The 17,815-nt window shown below is 42.1% G+C and overlaps 1 protein-coding gene across 2 annotated transcripts in view; it reads left to right on the forward strand.

Annotated features, from left to right (window-relative positions):
- Positions 1 to 17,815, forward strand: part of stab1 (stabilin 1) — a 347,363-nt gene that overhangs the window by 56,987 nt on the left and 272,561 nt on the right. For both annotated transcript variants that reach the window (XM_073072696.1, XM_073072697.1), the window contains exons 11-15: positions 481 to 560; positions 5,222 to 5,353; positions 6,189 to 6,317; positions 7,761 to 7,823; positions 14,267 to 14,380. In XM_073072696.1, the coding sequence (XP_072928797.1) occupies positions 481 to 560; positions 5,222 to 5,353; positions 6,189 to 6,317; positions 7,761 to 7,823; positions 14,267 to 14,380 (518 nt within the window). The remainder of the gene's footprint in view (positions 1 to 480; positions 561 to 5,221; positions 5,354 to 6,188; positions 6,318 to 7,760; positions 7,824 to 14,266; positions 14,381 to 17,815) is intronic.

Raw genomic sequence — 17,815 nt, forward strand, 5'->3', positions numbered from 1 at the left:
GTCCCCCGACCTAAACATCAGTGAAGAGCAGTGCATGCAAGACGGCCCAAGAATCTCACAGAATTGGAAGCCTTTTGCCAGGAAGAATGGGCAAAAATTCCCCAAACAAGAATTGAAAGACTCTTAGCTGGCTACAGAAAGTGTTTACAAGCTGTGATACTTGCCAAAGGGGGTGTTACTAAGTACTGACCATGCAGGGTGCCCAAACTTTTGCTTCGGGCCCATTTCCTTTTTTGTTATTTTGAAACTGTAAAAGATGGAAATAAAAAAGAAATCTTGCTTAAAATATTAAAGAAATGTGTCGTCTTTAACTTTATGGCTTTTGGAAATCAGGTCATCTTTTACTCGCTTAGCTATTCACAGTAGCAGAAATTTTGACCAGGGGTGCCCAAACTTTTGCATGCCTCTGTAAATACATTTTGTTAATTTTGAATTAAGAAATATCTTCACACTATATATCTTTTTATTTATCTTTTTCAGATAATGGATGTTTGCTAACATTGAGTAAAATGGGGCCTTTTACAGTTTTTCTTCCTCTTGTCAAAAACCAAAAGAAGATGGTAAGTTATAATAAACAATGAATATTTTTCCTGTTTATACCGAAAAATGTTTTTCTCCTAAAATCCCAGACTGACATTTTTGTACTAGGCACTGTTCAAGCCCAAACTTCTATGTTGATGCTGTGATAGATGGTCCATTGTTGAATGATGTATTAGAATATCAGGTCATCAGACAATTTGAGTTTAAATCCAGAGTTGCAGCAATGTTTTGCAGTAGTTGAATCAATAGAAAACATGACTCAGCCTGATCTACATAGTATTCGCCCCTCACTACAAGGAATTAGTGTTCCAATTTATTAGTACACTTGTATATTCACCTATCATATTGGCCAAAGTGGAAGCAGATAAAAAGAGAAAGGGAGATTGAAGCTTAGTGTGAAAGAGAGTTTTGCAAACTTTTGTTTGAAACTCTTTTTCGTACTTTATTATATCTCTACAAAGCTACCAGCTTTACATGGAATTATAAAACGGAGCAGGCTCGATGGGCTGAATGATCTATTACTGCTCTTAAGTTTTATGGTCTAAAACCTGTAGGCTAGCACGCTAATTTGCGGGCTAAATGATAGCAACACCAATGATGCTTGATGCCTTGTGTCCAAAACCTGAATTATTTTCAGATTTGCAACTAAGTTGTAGTTTTCAAAAAGGTGGCTCTTCTTGAGCATCCTTTCCAAATTGCATTTGGTTACTATAGTTGGAATATTTGAATAAGTAAATAGCCTTTTACCTGTGCTGGACAGACATGAATGGGCCTGTCTGAAAATTCATCCAGGTGAGTAAATGGACCTGTAGCATCTCCAGTGGGGTTTATTGGCTGGTTGGCTGTTTTTCTTGCAAGAAGTGTCCAGCAGTTCAAAGTCTCTCCTCGTGATTTGAGCCCTAGACTAAGCTTTTCAACCCTGGTCTAATTCACCTTTGTTTTCCATGTATTTTTTTTCAAATTCTGAATGGTAATGTTGTGGTAGTTTCTGTGTCCATGTTCTAGTTACATTCAGTTTGGGGGGGAGGGTAGAACTGATCCTAGGTGGTTATTTGGAGTTTCGGCCCCTTTGTATTTCTGCTGTACAAATAATCACAAATAATCTTCCACTATCTACCAGTCCTAACCAAAGTTTTCAGAAACCCTGGTTAGATTTTCCTCTTTAAGCTTTTACTTAACAAAACCTCACGTGAATCTTTTGTAGTGTGGGTTATCCATTGGATCTAGTCATCTGTAATTTAACCAAGCACACACAATGTCACTTTCTGGTTGAAACAATGCCTTTTACTAATTGAAAAACACATACTGGTGATTTTTGGTTTTGTTCCACTTTATGTATAATCCTTAGAATTCTACTTCTGAACAATTCCAGTCTTGGTAACTTTTTGTATTCGCACATCTACTTTTTTGAAGTCAGTGGATCTGCATCCCTCGATGGATTTGTATTTCCTCAGTGTGCTGTACCCAGTATCTGCAAAGCAAATTTGACAACCTCTGTATGACTGGGTAACACTGTGCAGTTCAGAATTCAATATCAAACATCTTGAATATTTTAGCCACTTAGTTTGAAAGATAGCAGTCACTCCTTCACATTTGACACGTATTTTCATCTCAATTCAAGAGGGCATTCACCTATTTTGATACAATAGGTTCATTTCTGGATACATTTGAAATATGGATGTGAGAAGTGAGACAAGCCAGTGAAGAAGAAATAAATCCTGAATCCTTTCTCCTTTTGATGGTAATCAGCTTTGCTGTTTTCCAGCTTCAAAGTGCTCTGAAATGGATCGAGTCAAGGGACTCGCAAATAATCCTGGGCGTGTATCAGGAACGCATCAATCTTTTGATTCAGCACTCAGTTTTTCAACTATTCCTAGTAATTTTCATTTATTAATACTTAAGCATGCAAAAATATTTTCTTAGGGCAGACACTGAAATGTTTATTCCAAAATCTACATTCCAATGGATGGTGTTTCAAAGAATTTTTATACTGTTCATTATTAAATTAATTTCACATGAATAGCCAGGAGCTCTATTGTAAGTAAAACCATGAAAAATATTGAAACATTCTTGACTGATGTACTTCTAATTCCCGGGTTCCCAAAGCAGGATAATTTGTACAATGCTGTAACAAACCATTGTAGGCTGTGCAATCATTAACTAATCCCAGTTTATTATTGCAACTCATACTATTCAGCTAAAACAAATGTAAAATCCGGATTGCCATCCACTCAGCCTTCATTTCCAATTTTATTATTTTACTTTTACTTCAATGCAGAATTTCCAGGCTAGAAATTGCTCTGCATTTAACTAAGCTCTGTAATTCTGTGTGAGCAGGAAACATGCTGGTGCCTTTGGGATTCATTTTTCTTTCACACTGTTAGTGTGTATTTGGCAGCACACATTACATCACTTACCTTGTTATTGTACAGTAATCACTTCCTAGAATTCAAATCCATTGCATATGTGTACTCAGTCGTTTGTTAATTAGCAGCAGGGCTCCATGCTTAAAGGATACCTCATCTCTAAGACTCCTCACTCCTGGAAGTACTTCTAGTGCCTTACAGACAAATGACAGCATTATATTTACAGACGTGCATGGAGTGGGGCCCCCAGATTGATCAATATTGATGGGATGGGTGGAGGTGTAGAGAGAAATATTGTAGAGCTTGTGCGTCAGGATGGTATCCAGAGCAGAAGTGAAATGCCACAGGCTGGAGCAATTAACGCCAGCGTTGGCTCACTGTTGACTTTGGTAATGGCTTGGTTGATGAACACTACTGTATCTGAAGTGAGAGGTCTGAGTAACACACAGCACTCTTACCATCGCATTTTAGCTTATTATTACCAAAGTCACATGAGTGTCATTGTTCAGGTAAAGTGGGTCTCTCAAAAGACTTTTCAGGCAGATGCTGGAAATCTTGAACTACGCACTCAAAGTGCTGCAGGAACTCTGCAAGTCGGGCAGTATCTATGACAGGGAGTAAACAATTGGGCCACGGCCCCGGTTTTCCCTGATGGAACTGCAGTGCAATGCTCCATTGTGTGCAGTGGTTGAGATGACTTGTCTTCAGCAATGGAGCACGGTGAAAGTCCTGATCTCTCTGACTAGCTTGTGATAGGATGTGGAAACCATAGAAAGGGTGCAGAGGATGTTGCCTGGACTGGGGAGCATGCCTTACAAGAATAGGTTGAGTGAACTTGGCCTTTTCTGTTTGGAGTGGCGGAGGATGAGAGGTGACCTGATAGAGGTGTATAAGATGATGAGAGGCATTGATTGTGTGGGTAGTTAGAAGTTTTTCCCAGGGCATGAGAGTGCACAGTTTTAAGGTTTTAAGGTGCTTGGAAGTAGGTACAGAGGAGATGTCAGGGGTAAGTTTTTTACACAAAGAGTGGTGAATGCATGGAATGGGCTGCTGGCGATGCAGGTGGAGGCAGATACAATAGTGTTTTTTGAGAGACTCCTGGATAGGTAAATGGAGCTTAGAAAAATAAAGGGCTATGGGTAACCCCAGGTAATTTCTAAAGTAAGTACATGTTCAGCACAGCATTGTGGGTCGAAGGGCCTGTATTGTGCTGTAGGTTTTCTATGTTTCTGTCTGAAACTGGGAAAAAAGGGCCCAATGCCCTTTTATGAATGATATTATCATTCATATGATAATATGAATGATATTATGAATGATGATTTCCATGCCCATTCCACATAGCACATGTCTGTAGGTACCATGCACAGATGAGTTTTTGAATCTTTTCATAGCTCCTGTAGCATGACTTTATTTCTGCAATATTCTACAAAACTAACATAATTTGTTCACTCAGTGCACCAATTGTTGCACAAGGTTAATGAACTGCTAATCCTTTATGCAATTCACCCTGAAATCTGCAATGCCCTTGAACAGATAAGCCTACAAAGGTGGTAAATATGGTCCAGTCCATCACAGGTAAGCTCTCCCTACCATTGAGCACATTTACACGGGGCGCTGCCACAGAAAAGCAGCATTCATTATCAAGAAGTGCCACCATCCTGACCATGTGTTCTCTCTGGTGCCATCATGAAGGAGGTAAATGAGCTTTAGGTCCCACACCACCAGGTTCAGCAACAGTTATTACCCCTCAACCATTAGGGTCTTGCGCTTACCTTAACACTGAAATGATTCCACAACCTATGGACTCACTTTCAAGGACTCTTCCACTCAAGTTCTCAATATTTATTGCTTATTTATTATTATTATTATTATTTGGTGGTTTTTACATTTGCATAATTTGTCTTTTGCACATAGGCTGTTTTGTTCATCTTTGTGGTGTGCAGTTGATTGATTCTATTGTGTTTCTGTGTTTTTACTATGAATGCCCACAAGAAAATGAATCTTATGGTAGTGTACGCAGACAAATATTTACTTTGAAAGGTAAAATCAAGAGCATTTTCAGTATCTTGACCAGATGAGATTAGCTGCTACCATTAGCTTTCTCACATCCTAAAATCATTTTGACTCTCCTTGACTAAGGAACACAAGTGTATCTTTAAATTGGCTGAAAACTGCATTCTTAAAGCTAATTGTAATGGAGCAAAGCTCAAAACCTGAACATTTACAATATTATATGCTGATGTTACAGGATTCAAACTTGATATTGTCCTTTCCTATATTTTTATCTTATAATTATGTACTATATTCAAATAAAGGTGGAAGATAGAGACAGATTTTCATGCAAACAACATATTGTCGCTGGCGTTCTGCTGCTGAAGAACCTAGTGAACACTACAACCTTTGAAACATTGGCTGGTGATACAGTTGAAGTAATCCAGGCAGAAAAGGTAGAATAATTTATTGGTCTTTAATTTTGAAGATTTACATGTAGTTTATCACAAGATTAGTTACATGTGTTTTAAAAATGATATACTTTTTATTGGGTGATTAGAACTGAATACTTATTAAGTAAGAAAAAAACGAGTTTTAGGCTAGAATCATGCTTGATACAATGAGGGAGGAAACAGTAGAGATTTGACTCTCACTTCTGGCAGCCGTTGTTTACAGTATCATTGACAACTGTTCTGTATTCCCCGAAGTATGGTGATATTAAACCTGATTGACTGATGTATAAGCTTATCCTGAAAAAGGTTATATTAAAAGAAGGAGCAAAAAATGTATCAGATGAAGGTAAGCTGCCAAATTGGCAACCTGTCTGCCACCTTAAATACTAATTCACTCCAGCAAAATGAACTGCATTTACTTGTATACCTTATGCTAATAGCAGCTTCCAAACATACAGAAAGGTAAGTGGAGCACTTCCATGAGAACATAACCTTTTGAAATAGCTGGTTCCCCTTTAAGTAGCACATATGGGAATATATCATCAATCCTTTATTGTCCCTGAGTTTAAAGCTTGAAATTCTCTAATCACTCGTGTGTCTTCTTAACAAGAACCGCAGGAGTTCAAGGAGGTGGCTCACCGACACCTCAAAGGCAACTGGAGGCTGATAATATATGCTGGCTTTGACAGCATGCCAAGATGCCAAAAATGATTAAGAATAATAAAGGGTAGCACACTGCTGACTTGTATGTCTCAGACTAATGGTTTCAAAACTTCAAGATTTATAATCAGAAAGAAATAATGTTCACAAACGCTTCCTTTTTATTTCTTTATGTAAGTACTTTCAGCTTCTATTTCAAAACAAAACCTACAACGTACTGAGAGGAGACAAAGTCGCATCAAATGGTGTCATTCACGTCATTGACCAGTTTCTACCTGGAATTTCTGAGAATCATGGAGATCCACAGGTAGATGTAAATACAAATAATCATGTTGCTGTACATAAACCAGCTCATTTTCATGTACTTGTTGCTTTTTATATATTTTGTTGTGTGGATAGCACACAAACATGACACTTAGTTCTCAACTTGTGTCCAGAGGGAGATTGCCTATTACCCACATGAATTGTGGCCAATTTGTGATAATCTGGGAGATTTTTCATCTGTAGTTCGGAATAATTGTCCATACGCTTCCAGCTTGGTGCCAGGAATATAAATTCTTTCATTGTTTACGAATTAATTTACAAATTTGTGGCTGAAGGCCTTTTCTCCTCTGGGGACGGTAACTACACTATAAATTCAGTTTTGCAGATGTGAGTTATTAGAATAATTTTGTATGCAATGCTGATTACTTAATTTTTCCAAGTACAATCTTTAAAAATCCACAAATAAGTATGCCATTGTTATATATTGCATTATTATATGGCTGTAAACTAGAATTAGGCTTATTATAAGTTAATTTCCTGGAGTTGCTGTTAAACCAGGACGTGCACACATCCACAAGTTCATAATGGAGCACATGATACCCAATCACAATAAAGGTCTGCACAGCAGCAGGAAGTTATGAATAGAACGAGATGAGGTACACAGCTGTCTAGGGGAACACGAGTAGTCAATAGTTGGATACAGATTAAATGATTTAGCGGGGCAATAGTCCAGAATGAGTCCAGGCAAGGATAGATGTACTTGTAAAGCATGTGAGCAGTATTACAGAATAAATCTTATTCATTTTTACTGCCAGGATTGTCTATCTCTAACTCTTACCATCTATTATACATGCCAATGTGGGGAAAGAGTGTGTATCACACCGTGCCAGACACTTCCTAATTGCTCTTCCAGTATATTTAAGGTGATCCAGACTGCAAGCCTGTTGGTTGACATTAGTGTCTAGACACCTAGTTCAATATGAACCCAAAGTAATTCTATCATGAACCATCAATGCACAAAAGACTATGATCCATTAAGAAGAGGTAGGTGATCTTGAGGGGAAAAATTCATATTGTCATAACAGAGATATAGAACAGCATAACAAAAACATGATTAAATTCCATTTGGGTTATTAAGGTCTTGATATTACTGTATAATATTAAGAAGTAATAACAAATTTTTTTGTCAGTATTAGCTGGCAGAAGTACTCATTATTTTTCTGGACAGGTAGGCTCAAGACTTTTGTTTGAGTTTTTTTTCATTTTGTATTAAGTGTATCAAACCCACCCTTAATATGTCAAAGAAGGAATTCAACCCCTCACAATTCAAAAACTAAATTATTTGAGCCTTTTTAAAAAGGTAACTTTGATAGGCCAGTGGGTAACTTATTATTTCAAGCATTTTTTTTGACTGTTCTAATTTGGCATACATTATAACAATTGTAGGTGAATCTTTCATTTTCCTTTGCATTTATTTTCAAAACAGAAAACTGTCGCTGATATCCTTGCCAATGGACAACTGTTTAGTAGATTTGAAACTATTCTTGAGGTAATCTAAAAAATACTTTACCTTCTAAAATTTTACACTGTGTGAGTTTCTGTTCAAATGCACTGTACGTTGACAAGTACACCTTGCTTTTGTGTTGAATTTTATTGTACTGTGGGTTCGTGTTTCATTTAATGGCTTACTTCAGTACCTGGCTATAACAGTAAAGTTGTAAATCTTGACTTCATGTCTGCTCACCACAATTTTTCTAGTGGCTATGTTAATTCTAGGAAGATTTGGACCATAAAACCATAAGACATAAGCAGAATGAAGCCATTTAGCCTACTGGTTCAAGTTAATAATGGCTGACCCATTTTCCCTTTCAATCCCATTCTCCTGCCTTCACTCCATAATCTTTCACACCCTGATTAATCAGGAACCTATCAGCCTCCACCTTAAATACACCCAGTGGCCTGGCCTCCATAGCTGCCCATGTAAACAAATTCCACAGATTCACCACTCTCTGCCTAAAGAATTTCCTCCTCCTCTCCATTCCAAATGGACATCCCTGTATTCTGAGGCTGTGCCCTCTGGACCTAGACTCCCTCAGTACAGGAAACATCTGCTCTACATCCACGCTTACTGTGGCCATTCGATAGGATTCAATGAGATCCAGCCTTAATCTTCTAAATTTCAGTGAGTACAGGCCCAGAGCCTCAAACGTCCCACATATGATAGCCCTTTCATTCCCAGAATCATTCGTATACCTCGCCTGAACCCTCTCAAATGTGAACACATTCTGGGCCTAAAACTGCTCACAATACTCCAAATTGGGCATCACTAATGCCTGAAAAGCATTACATCTTTGTTTTCATATTCTAGTCCTCTCAAAAGAAATGCTAGCATTGCATTTGGCTTCTTCACTACCAACTGAACCTACAAGTTAACCTTTAAGGAATCCTGCACAAGGAATCCCAAGTTCCTTTGCATCTGTGATTCTCCGTGTAGAAAATAGCCTGTGCTTTTATTCCTTCTACCAAAGAGCATGACCATATGCTTCCCGACACTGTATTCCATTTGTCACTTCTTTGCCATTTTCCTCATCTGTCTTAAGTCTTTCTGCAGCTTCCCTGCTTCCTCAACACTACCTGCCCCACTCAAACTTGGCCACAAAGCCAACAATTCCAGCATCTAAATCATTGACAAAACACAAAAAGAAATGGTCTCAATACCAACCCATGCGGAACACCACTAGTCACCAGCAGCCAACCAGAAATGGTGCCCTTTATTCCCATTCTTTGCCTCCTGCCAATCAGTCAATCCTCTATTCATGCTAGTTTCTTTCCTGTAATATCATGGGTTCTTATCTTGTTGAACTGCCTCATGTCTGTCACCTTGTCAAAGGCCTTCTAAAAATCCAACTACACAACATCCACCAATTCTCCTTTATCTATATTGCTTGTTATTTCCTCAAATAATTTCAATAGGTTTGTCAGGCAAGATTTTCCATTAAGAAAACTATGCTGACTTTGGCCTTTTTTATTATTTGTCTGCAAGTACCCCGAAACCTCATACTTACCAATCGACTCCAACATCTTCCCAAACACTGAGGTCAGGCTAACTGGTCTATAAATTTCATTCTTCTGCCTCTCTCCCTTCTTAAAGAGTGGAGTGAAATTTGCAATTTTCCAGTCTTCTGGAACTATTCCAGAATCTAGTTATTCTTGTTCTCCACAATATCTTCAGCTACCTCTTTCGGAGTGTAGTCCATCTAGTCCAGATGACTTATTTACCTCCAGAAATTTCAGCTTCCCAAGCATTTTCTCCCTAATAATTTCAACTGCATTCACTGCTGCCCCCTGACACACTCAAACCTCCGGCATACTGCTAGAGTCTTCCACTGTGAAGATCAATGCAAAATACTTATTCAGTTTATCTGCCATTTCCTTGTCCCCAAGTACTACCTCTCCAGCATAATTTTCCAGCTGTCCAATAACTACACTCACCTCTCTTCTACTCTTGATATATCTGAAAAAATCTTTCGGTATACTCTTTGATGTTATTGGCTGGCTTACCTTCATATTTGATCTTTTCCCTCCTTAGGGCATTTTTAGTTACATTCTATTGGTTTCTAAAAGCTTCCCAATGATCTAACTTCCCACTGATTTTTGCTCAATTATATGCCCAGTCTTTTACTTGTCTGACTTCCTGTGTCATCCTGCCTTTGCAATACTACTGCTTCTTTGGGATGTATCTATTCTGTACCTTCCAAATTACTCAAAGTAACTACAGCCATTGCTTTTCTCCTGTCATCTGTGTGAGTGTCCCCTTCCAATCAGTGACAGTGAAAAATATCCGGGGAACCTGTTGTAAGTATAAAGAGCTGGCCAGCAGTCATTCTGTTAGCAGCTTTAAAGTTGTTACACCTGCTGACCTCTAGATCTCCTATAGTAAAAGACATTGCCTGCACCCTATTCTCAACCACCCACTCCCAAAGAGTTGCAGCATGGAGTTCTGTACCATGTGAACACTCAAATGAAATAGCAGGTGCATAACCATAGCCTACAAGGCTTGTTTTTTTTCTGTCTGCCACTGAAGATTTTGACTCCATTGGCCTGAAGGAATTGGAATCTGGAGCAATTTCCTCAAATTCAGCTGGTGATAGATATTTGTCTGTATGTTGGACATCATGGTTGGAACCAACAAAGCCAAAACCAATGAAGTCCACATCAAACAAGATTGTCTCATTTTCTTGGTAGTGTTTTTTTTCTGTTTTTCTTGACAATGCTACACCTTAAATCCACTGAAATTCCCTCATGCAAGGAGTTAATCTGCAGGTCAAATGAGAACTGCCCAACCTATCTTACCTCTACACCAGAACCAATATCAACTCCATTTTAGTGGTCAAACTACAGTATTTGTAGGCTGAGCTCTAAGGTGTTTTAAAGTTTTTAACAAACCATACAGGAGGCTGAACCTTGCATCAACATTCCCAAAACCAAGGTGCCCCTACCAAACTGTCCCCTCTGCACAACACTACACTATAAAAATAAACGTTTTTAGAGGGCATAGGTACAAAATTAAGGGAGGGAAGTTCAGGGGAGACATCAGGGGTAAGTTTTTTACACAGAGGGTTGTGAGTGCCTGGAATGACTTGCCAGGGATGGTGGTGGAGGCTAAAACATTAGGGATATTTAAGAGCCTTTTGGACTGGTACATGGATGAAAGAAAAATGGAGGCTTATGGGGTAATGTGGGTTTAGTACTTTTTTTTAAGGATTATATGGGTCGGCACAACATGGAGGGCTGAAGGGCCTGTACTGTGCTGTAGTGTTCTAAGGTTCTATGGTTTATGGCAAGATCCTGGAAAACATGGAGCACTTCTCATATCCAAAGAGAACATGGAGCCAGCCCTCAGTAAATATTGATCAAATTTTCCATCACTTTACCACAGTCTTTTGAAGAAAGGGGTGTTGAAAATCAACACTACTGAAAGTGCAAAATTCCTGGTCTACACATAGCAGTGATCACTTTGGAAAATTGGAATACCATAAGATTAAGACATTTGGCCCCACAAGTCTGCTCCACCATTTGATGGTGGCTGATTTATTTTCTCTCTGAACCTTATTCTTCTGCCTTCTTCCTGTATTCTTTGATACACTTACAAACAAAGAACATGTAAACTGCCCCTTTAAATATACCCAATGTCTTGGCCTCCAAGCCTACTGTGGCAATAAGTTCCTAGATTCATCAACCTGCAGCTAAAGAAGTTCCTCTTCTTCCCTGTTCTAAAGGGACATCCTTCTATTCTGCGGTTGTGACTACTGGTCCTCAACTCTCCCATCATTCTGATTCTGAGAAACAATATCTGTACATATGTGCAAAGCTTCAGTAGACTTCAATCAGATCCCCCTTTCAGCAATTACAGGCTATCAAATGCTTCTCGTGTGTTAACCCTTTAATTCCTGGGATCATTCTTGTAAATCTCCTCTGGACCTTCTCCAATGTTAACACACATTTTCTCATATAAGGGGCACAAAACTGCTCAAAATACTCCAAGTGCTATTGCTCAATGCCTTATAAAGCCTCAGCATTACATCTTTGCTCTTATATTCTAGTCCTTTTGGAATGACTGCTAAAATTGCATTTGCTTTCTTTACTAATAATTCAGCCTGCAAATTAGCTTTGAACAAAGAAGTGGCAGATGGAATACAGTGTAGGGAAGGGCATGGTCATGCACTTTGGTAGAAAGAATAAAGGTGTAGACTATTCTCCAAATGTGGAGTATATCCTGAAACTGGAGGTGCAAGGGGACTTGGGAGTCCGAGAGCAGAATTGTTCTTTTTGTTAATTTGCAAGTTGAATTGGAAAGAAGGAAGGCAAATGCAATATTAGCATTTATTTTGAGGGGACTAAATATAAAAGTAAAGATGTATTGCTGAGGTTTGTAAGGCATTGGTCAACACATCTGGAGTATTGTGGGCAATTATGGTCCCCATATCTAAGAAATGATGTGCTGCATTGGAGAAGGTCTAGAGGAGGTTTATGAGGATGATCCCAGGAATTGAAAGGGTTAACATATGAACATTTGATGGCACTGTATTTGGTTGAGTTTAGAAGAATATGGGTGGATCTCATTGAAACCTATCGAATATTGAAAGACCCAGATAGAAAGGATGTGGATAGGATGTTTCTAATAATGGGAGGGTCTAGGACCAGAGGGCATAGCTTCAGAATAGAAGAACTTCCCTGTAAAATAGAGATGAGGATGAATTTCTTTATCAAAAGGTGATGAATCTGTGGAATTCATTGCCTCAGGCAGCTGTGGAAGCCAAATTATTGGGTTTGTTTAAAGCAGAGGTTGATGGGTTGTCTATTAGTAAGGGCATCAAAAAGGCAGGAGACTAGAGTTGAGAAGGAAAGTAAATGAGCCATGAGGGAATGGCGGAGCAGACTCGATTGGCCAAGTTGCTTAATTCTGCTCCTCTGTCTTAGGTTCTTTTTTGTAGAGAGGTGCACTGAACAAATTCTTGTTTGGCCCACATTCAGAAAATTGCCAAGAAGACCTCAGTGAGGAGGTGAATGCAATCTCTGAATACCTGCATTGTAGGGATTCACACAGGGCAAACAATTGCCTTTGCCTGCTTTATTTGCTTCCACGAGCTGAAGAAAAAGTAGATGTGAGCACGGAGAAAAGTGAATTCTTTGTGGGCTTGGAGTTGGGGCAGCCTTTATAGTGTAGCAGTGAGTAAGAAACTGTGAGTGTGGCAGAGATCTGCACCAACTGCCTGGGATGGCACTGAGGCAAGAGATATGGGAGTGATGCTGACCTTCACCTCAATGGCAATTGCAGCTAGGTCACACATAAGGTTTAAGATCCCAGTGATGACAAAGAATGTGGTGTGAGTGATAGCCCTTTGAATGGCACCATTTAGGGGTAAAGGGTTAGTAAATGCTTTTTGTTCTGTGAGTAAATAAGAATTATAATTTTTCAGGCCTGTGAGGTAGAAAATCTCATTAGAAATTAACTTTGTGTGTAGAGCTGTAGTGATGTCATTTGCGTGAGTTTTACATCAGTTGAAAGGAGCTGGAGTATTTGAAAATGTACTGAGCAAGCCCTTACGTGTGCGCAAAATTGCTCTGCTTTGGTTAACCCAATTTTTAACAGCACAGCACGATTTTGGTTTAAGTTGTGTAAATGTATCTTTAAACCCATGTGTTTTACATTTGGTTGTTGGCTGAAATGATTTTATCACTCTGACCCCTCTTCCAGCCTCTGCTGTATGGAAAACAGTTCCTGAAAAATATGCACTTTGGCTCCAAAGTGACAAGATCTGTAATAGCTGGCACTTTAAAACAAGTTTTGCAGCAGCAAAATAGTGGCTCAAGTGACTTGCTTAAATCCTGGCAAATATGCATTTTCCAAATCTCCATAGCACCAGTTGGAATAAGCCACTTTTCTATCATTAGTGGTCCCACTATTTGATTAGTTTCTGAGAGTAGTTATTTTTTTTGTAAATTCCTTTGGAATTCTGTACCAGAAGTTATCTGACAAAGCTAATTTAGATGAGAAAGAATATTTACCCAAAATAGTGCAATTGCACTATGACAATGCTATCTCAAAAAAATCAAAGCAGAAATGCTGAAAATGCTTAGCAGGATAGCCAGCTGAAAGTTTCCAACATTTTGTATTGATTTTAATTTTCAACGTCTGTAATTTTCTTTTATTCTCAATAAAATCAACATTAGCACTGATTAATATTGCACAATTTTAATATTAGAAGTATACACTAAAGATGATCTAAAATCATATTTTGGAAGGATTTAAGTGTCAGCTCCATCCTTAAACTAGGGTACATCTAGGCAATTAAACAATATTTTCTGCTTTTGTGATTATTCCCATAACTTACTTTAAAACGCATTTCATAGTTTTTATTTTATAATTCTGCTCAATCACCACTGAACATTGCTAAGAGATTGTAAGAATGTTATTATTTAATCCTGTAGAATTGCGATCTCCCTCTTATACTGGATGGTCCTGGACCTTACACAGTCTTTGTTCCAAGTAACGAGGCAGTGGACAAGCTAAGAGATGGAACTTTATTCTATATGTTTGGTGAAGTAAGTAAATAATTAAATTGTATTAAGAATCATACTTGTTAAATGTCAAGATTGTAAATTTACAAAGGTTATACTTTTCTATAAACCAATCCACTAGAAATTTTTCCTTAAGTAATAAACCATATAAACCATATAACAATCACAGCACGGAAACAGGCCATTCCGGCCCTCCTAGTCCGTGCCGAACTCTTAATCTCACCTAGTCCCACCTACCCGCACTCAGCCCAATAGAGTCTAACATGCAGCTTAATAGTGGGTGTGCTTACTACTCAGCTTCTGAGATTTGGTTCAAGCGAATCCAGTGGAACTGAGTATGCAGAGAACTCTTCTGGATGGCGGCATGCTTGTACACAGATCTTCTATGGGGCCAACTAAAAGTGTTTTTGTCTCTGTTAAAAGCACTTTTTATTATCATAAGTTCCTGCTGGACATTAAGAATTTAAAGTACTGCAGGTCTACCCCTCAGCAAGTTCCTCATTGGCAGAGAAACTGAGGGAGCTGGACTTAGTTCTGCTGAATGCTACAGAGAGGCATCATAGTCAGCGGGTGATGGTGGTGTGCAGTCTAGCAGCGAATGATGTCTTAATCGCTGTTCTTGTGATTGTCGGACATTGGGAGTATAGAATGCTGCAAGGCTGGTTCACTGGTTTATTTGCAGGGGAACTGTGTGGTCATGGCCGTAGCAAGGATTAGGGCTCCGGCTGCAGTATCGCCTGTTTGCAGCCGTCCAACAGAGAGGCACGGAGTCCAAGCTGGAGCTGGTGTGGTACAGAGTCCATGGTGGAGCTGGTGCGGTACAGAGTCCATGGTGGCCCTGGTGTGGTACAGAATCCATGGTGGAGCTGGTGTGGTACAGAGTCCATGCTGGCCCTGGTGTGGTACAGAGTCCATGGTGGAGCTGGTGTGGTACAGAGTCCATGGTGGAGCTGGTGTGGTACAGAGTCCATGCTGGCCCTGGAGTGGTACAGAGTCCATGGTGGAGCTGGTGTGGTACAGAGTCCATGGTGGAGCTGGTGCGGCACGGAGTCCATGGTGGAGCTGGTGCGGTACAGAGTCCATGGTGGCCCTGGTGTGGTACAGAATCCATGGTGGAGCTGGTGTGGTACAGAGTCCATGCTGGCCCTGGTGTGGTACAGAGTCCATGGTGGAGCTGGTGTGGTACAGAGTCCATGGTGGAGCTGGTGTGGTACAGAGTCCTTGGTGGCCCTGGTGTGGTACAGAGTCCATGCTGGCACTGGTGTGGTACAGAGTCCATGGTGGAGCTGGTGTGGTACAGAGTCCAAGCTGGCCCTAGTGTGGTACAGAGTCCATGCTGGCCCTGGTGTGGTACAGAGTCCATGCTGGCCCTGGTGTGGTACAGAGTCCATGGTGGAGCTGGTGTGGTACAGAGTCCATGGTGGAGCTGGTGTGGTACAGAGTCCATGCTGGCGCTGGTGTGGTACAGAGTCCATGATGGAGCTGGTGCGGCACGGAGTCCATGGTGGAGCTGGTGTGGTACAGAGTCCATGGTGGCCATGGTGTGGTACAGAGTCCATGCTGGCCCTGGTGTGGTACAGAGTCCATGGTGGAGCTGGTGCGGTACAGAGTCCATGGTGGCCCTGGTGTGGTACAGAGTCCATGCTGGCCCTGGTGTGGTACAGAGTCCATGCTGGCCCTGCTGCGGTACAGAGTCCATGGTGGCCCTGGTGCGGCGCGGAGTCCGTGGTGGAGCTGGTGCGGTACGGAGTCCATGGTGGCCCTGGTGCGGTACGGAGTCCATGGTGGAGCTGTTGCGGTACAGAGTCCATGCTGGCCCTGCTGTGGTACAGTGTCCATGCTGGCCCTGGTGCGGTACAGAGTCCATGCTGGACCTGGTGCGGTACAGAGTCCATGGTGGAGCTGGTGTGGTACAGAGTCCATGCTGGACCTGGTGCGGTACAGAGTCCATGGTGGAGCTGGTGTGGTACAGAGTCCATGGTGGAGCTGGTGTGGTACAGAGTCCATGCTGGCCCTGGAGTGGTACAGAGTCCATGGTGGAGCTGGTGTGGTACAGAGTCCATGGTGGAGCTGGTGCGGCACGGAGTCCATGGTGGACCTGGTGCGGCACGGAGTCCATGGTGGAGCGGGTGCGGCACGGAGTCCATGGTGGAGCGGGTGCGGCACGGAGTCCATGGTGGAGCTGGTGTGGCACGGAGTCCATGGTGGAGCTGGTGTGGCACGGAGTCCATGGTGGAGCTGGTGCGGTACAGAGTCCATGCTGGCCCTGGTGCGGTACAGAGTCCATGGTGGAGCTGATGCGGTACAGAGTCCATTGTGGCCCTGGTGCGGTACAGAGTCCATGGTGGCCCTGGTGCGGTACAGAGTCCATGGTGGAGCTGGTGCGGTACAGAGTCCATGCTGGAGCTGGTGTGGCACGGAGTCCATGGTGGAGCTGGTGCGGTACGGAGTCCATGGTGGCCCTGGTGTGATACAGAGTCCATGCTGGCCCTGGTGCGGTACAGAGTCCATGCTGGCCCTGGTGCGGTACAGAGTCCGTGGTGGAGCTGGTGTGGCACAGAGTCCATGGTGGAGCTGGTGTGGTACAGAGTCCATGCTGGCCCTGGTATGGTACAGCGTCCATGCTGGCCCTGGTGTGGTACAGAGTCCATGGTGGAGCTGGTGTGGTACAGAGTCCATGGTGGCCCTGGTGTGGTACAGAGTCCATGGTGGCCCTGGTGTGGCACAGAGTCCATGGTGGAGCTGGTGTGGTACAGAGTCCATGGTGGAGCTGGTGTGGTACAGAGTCCATGGTGGCCCTGGTGTGGTACAGAGTCCATGGTGGAGCTGGTGTGGTACAGAGTCCATGGTGGAGCTGGTGTGGCACAGAGTCCATGGTGGAGCTGGTGTGGCACAGAGTCCATGGTGGAGCTGGTGTGGTACAGAGTCCATGCTGGCCCTGGTGTGGTACAGAGTCCATGGTGGAGCTGGTGTGGTACAGAGACCATGGTGGAGCTGGTGCGGTACAGAGTCCATGCTGGCCCTGGTGCGGTACAGAGTCCATGGTGGAGCTGGTGTGGTACAGAGACCATGGTGGAGCTGATGCGGTACAGAGTCCATGCTGGCCCTGGTGTGGTACAGAGTCCATGGTGGAGCTGGTGCGGTACAGAGTCCATGGTGGAGCTGGTGTGGTACAGAGACCATGGTGGAGCTGGTGCGGTACAGAGTCCATGCTGGCCCTGGTGCGGTACAGAGTCCATGGTGGCACTGGTGTGGCACAGTCCATGCTGGCCCTGGTGTGGTACAGAGTCCATGGTGGAGCTGGTGTGATACAGAGTCCCTGGTGGAGCTGGTGTGGTACAGAGTCCATGGTGGATCTGGTGTGGTACAGAGTCAATGGTGGAGCTGATGTGGTACAGAGTCCATGGTGGCCCTGGTGTGGTACAGAGTCCATGCTGGCCCTGGTGTGATACAGAGTCC

This window comes from Hemitrygon akajei, chromosome 19 (genome assembly GCF_048418815.1).
Source record: "Hemitrygon akajei chromosome 19, sHemAka1.3, whole genome shotgun sequence".
Classification (NCBI taxonomy): Eukaryota; Metazoa; Chordata; class Chondrichthyes; order Myliobatiformes; family Dasyatidae; genus Hemitrygon; species Hemitrygon akajei.